This window comes from Solanum tuberosum, unplaced genomic scaffold (assembly GCF_000226075.1).
Source record: "Solanum tuberosum cultivar DM 1-3 516 R44 unplaced genomic scaffold, SolTub_3.0 scf00477, whole genome shotgun sequence".
Classification (NCBI taxonomy): domain Eukaryota; kingdom Viridiplantae; phylum Streptophyta; class Magnoliopsida; order Solanales; family Solanaceae; genus Solanum; species Solanum tuberosum.
The window spans coordinates 274,765-278,901 of NW_006239397.1; the positions used below are offsets into that span (position 1 = coordinate 274,765).

The window sequence follows — 4,137 nt, forward strand, 5'->3', positions numbered from 1 at the left end:
TATTTTATCGGTTTGATTTGGTTTTTCGGTTTGGATCGGTTTTTATCCAAACCGTGAACACCCCTATAACATACTATAATAATAGTTACAACTACAATAGGTTTTTTTAAAAAAAAAAAAAATCTGCTCTCAGGCTAGCTAAAAAATAATTACACATAATCCTTCATAAAAATTAAGTGGAATTAGTATAAAAAAGAAGTAAATTACTAGTACTTGTAACAATAAATTAAAGTGATTATATAATATCCTGTTAGTATCACTATCACTACAATAAAAGAGATATTTAGTGGTAATAATTTTTTTAATATTGTCATAAAAACATATTTAGCGATAATTGAATTAATATCATTATATTCATAGTCATTAAAGCTTTTTTAGCGTAGATATAAAGTATTGGTTATAAATATCTTTATATATTAATTATTGCCTCTAAATATAATATAACTACAATTATATTATTATCGCTAAATAATAACCACATAATCTTTTATTTGTTATAATAATCTACTTTTATATATCCTTAAAAAATGAAGGCATAACCTGAGTTATGCAGACTCTTCACTTTTAGTGTCACACCTGTGTCGAACTCTCCAAAAATATACTACTCTGGGAGAATCCAATGCACACTCATTATCATTTTTAAAGAGTCCGAGCAACATAAGACATAAAACAGAATATTATAGGAAGAGAGTAAATAACATACTGAGTTTATCTCCAACATGAAACTCTTTACTCTCAGCCCATGCATTGTAGTCAAATTTGAGTTTCCAACCTTGATCATCCCCAACCAAATGCTCAGTTGCCATAATTGGAACAACAACCATGTTAACAACAATAAGTGCAACCAACAAAGCTTTCAAAGCCATTTTGAAATATTGTTTTATGAAAGTTTTCTTTGTTGATAGAATATTTGTTTTGAAGGATTGCATGGCATATTTATAGGATGTTAAAATTGGGAAGACAGCCGGCTAATAAACGGCAAGGCTACTTTGCTTCGGGCATTTATCAGCTATCGTATTATTTGTTGTTGTTATTATATTCTTTCATTTTTATTGTGTTTAACTCTCATACATGTTTTGATATGCTTTATTTGAATCGAGGGTCTATTGAAAACAGTCTTTCTACTTTTATAAGATAAGAGTAAGACTGCATATACATTACCCTTCTCACAAGGTTGATATCTTTCTTTCAATATTTAATTTCGTGTCAAGTTAAATTACATCATATTAACGATAAAGATAAAAATAAATAAATATTTATGATAATGATAGTATATAAATATTAAACTACAATATAAAGAGAATGTGGGTTTTGGTTTTGGGGAAATGTAGAAATGACTTGGTCAAATATATACTCCCTCTGTCCCAATTTATATGACTCACTTTCCTTTTTAGTCAGTCCCAAAAAGAATGACACATTTCTATTTTAAGTAACAATTTGCCTATGAAATGTCTTTTTTACCCTTAATGAAATGATTTACAACCACACAAATTTCTATCATTCATTTTGGACCACAAGTTTTAAAAGTCTTTCCATTTTTCTTAAAGTTTGTGCCAAATCAAAGTACATCACATAAAATGGGACGGAGGGAGTATGTTTTATACTGTTTTTTCAGCTTTTATATTGCCGAATGCCGCCTCAAAATGTGGACGCACGAAATATCGCATATTTCATTCGGTGGCCAGTTTTTGTCTAATTTCACGCGATATTTGACATCTCCCATCTCCGTTTACCAACTTAAACAGATGATGGAAAAAATCAGTAATTAGTGTACTAGTACTATCATAAGCGAACTCAGAATTTGAAGATTCTGGGTGCATGAATATCATCTTAATTTAATAATTAACGGATAATGTCGTATTGGTTGTTAATGGCTTGAACAATACTGAAAATATTAAATACAATGGAATTGGGAATGGTTAAGGTTAGTTAGAAACAAAATAGCTTGCAATTTTAGTCCTGCAATTGTTCACAAGTTAGGAAGTGCTTCTTTTTTGCTTCGGTTATTGTATTATTTGTTATTTTTGGTGTTCTTTTCTCCATTATTTTCAACATATTGCTTTTCCATATATACCTGATTTGACATGCTTTATTTGAGACGAAGATCTATCAGAAATAACCTCTCCACCTTCACAAGGTAAGAGGGGGAGGGTTAAGGTAGTGTATGCTCCACTCTCCCAGGCACCCTTATGAGATTACACTAAATAGTGCCTTATGAGATTACACTAAATATGTTGCTGTTGTTATTTAGAAAATACATGAGATGTAACTTTGCAATTGATTATGTTTGTAACTGAATGATAGACTTTTCATTGAGCTATATTCCTCTAGGTGAGATATTAAATAATACTATTCACTTTCACGAAGATAAATTTTCAAACATGTGGTACTACTCTTGAGAGTTAAATAAGTTTGATTAAATAAGTCTATTATGGGGCATAACGTGGATCAACCAAAACAACAATCGTTTCAATAAGATGAAGTGCCATACTTGGGTAGATCAAATAATTATGTGTAAATTTTTATATATGTCATATATTATAGTAATATTTTCAAGCTATAGCAGTAGATTTAGACTTTCAAGTTATAACATTAAAAATTTCAGGTTCTAACAAATAATTTTAAAAAAAAATCTTTTCAATAATTGAAAAAAGTTGTTTATATAAAATAAAGAGATAAAAGAAAAACGATTTTTTTTTAATGAAAGCAGGTAATAAACTGAAATTGTGGTGTTAATTTAATTTGAATTTATTGTAGATAATTAACAAATAGCACGAATTAAGGGATTTAAACTAATTAAGATTATTTAGTATCATTAATTCACTCAAATTAGTTAAAATCAAATAAAAATTCAGATTTTATCTTCTTTTTTTCAACGTTTCTCTCTCTTCAATTTGCAACAAAAAAATTTCAACGTTTCTCTCTTCAATTTTCAACAAAAAAAAATCCCACATTCGAGTAATTGAAGTTTTTTTCATCTTTGAAAATTCTTGACTTTGTTTTGATGGAGTTACGTATCAATTTTAATCAAACGTGGTGAAAGATGGGATCCTTTGGGTTAGTATTTATTATTGTTTAACGTTTGTTTTAGAATGATAGCGAAATGAAACAAAAATGATCAAACTGTCGATTAATTGAAGGTGGAGTCATATTTTGTTAACTGTTGATATCATATTATGCTTACTGTCGTGATATGTAAAAAGTTTAGTGTTTTTTTTGTTTATTTTGTAAACGGTTGTTGTTTTGTGAAATTATAAATTAAATGAAATTTGTATGAAAGTGTGCTAATTATTCTGTAAAAATAATTTAATTATAATGTTGACGAATTTATGAAAATTTATTTTATTTGATAATGAATTTGATAGTATAAGTCGAATGAATTATGTATGAAAAGTGTGTTAAGAAATATGTAAAAAAAAAATTGGAATTCTTGACGAAGTGTATTACAAGTGTTTTAAATTGGTATTAAATGTGAAATTGTTGAGTTTATATTAGTTTTGTTATTTCTGTATAAAGTTGGGTGACAGTAATTAATTATTTGGGACGAGAAATGTATATAGTTTGAATGAATAATCGTTTTGTATGAAATGTGTATTAAATGAGTATGAAAATGTATAAATTTGGTATGAATGATGATTGTTGTATGAAATGTGTATTAAGTGAATATTAAATGTGAAATATTATGTTTTGTATGAAATTTGTTTTGTAATGTACTGTCTGAATGATATTTGTATGAAAAAATAATGACGAGTGTGTATAATTTTGTTGTTATTATAATGATTTTTATGGATGAAATTTGTATTGTCCTTGGAATGAAAAATTAATATTATTTAACATATTTCTAATTGATTTGTATAATGTTAGACTAATTGTTATTTTTTTTAATGAAACAGAGAATTATGTTGATTTTCAAATGAAATGAATTATATATGAAAGAAAGTTGCTGATGTGAAATTGTAAATATTAGTGATAATTATAAAAGGTAATTATGGTATCCTGAGTATTTAATTTAATATAAGTTTACATGAATATTAATTTGATTTTCAATTGGTGTCCTACTATAAATAAATTTAAAACAAATTGCAGTTAGTGTTTCATTCCCACACTAACTTCAGTTAGTGTCATACACATATTAAT

General features: G+C 27.1%; 1 protein-coding gene across 1 annotated transcript in view; it reads right to left on the bottom strand.

The window, feature by feature from the left end:
* The window catches only part of LOC107058272 (mavicyanin-like), a 2,503-nt gene extending 1,637 nt beyond the window's left edge, over positions 1-866 (bottom strand). The window contains exon 1 of the mRNA XM_015303787.1: positions 704-866. Coding sequence (XP_015159273.1) covers positions 704-866 — 163 coding nt within the window. The remainder of the gene's footprint in view (positions 1-703) is intronic.
* Between the last annotated feature and the right edge of the window lie 3,271 nt (positions 867-4,137).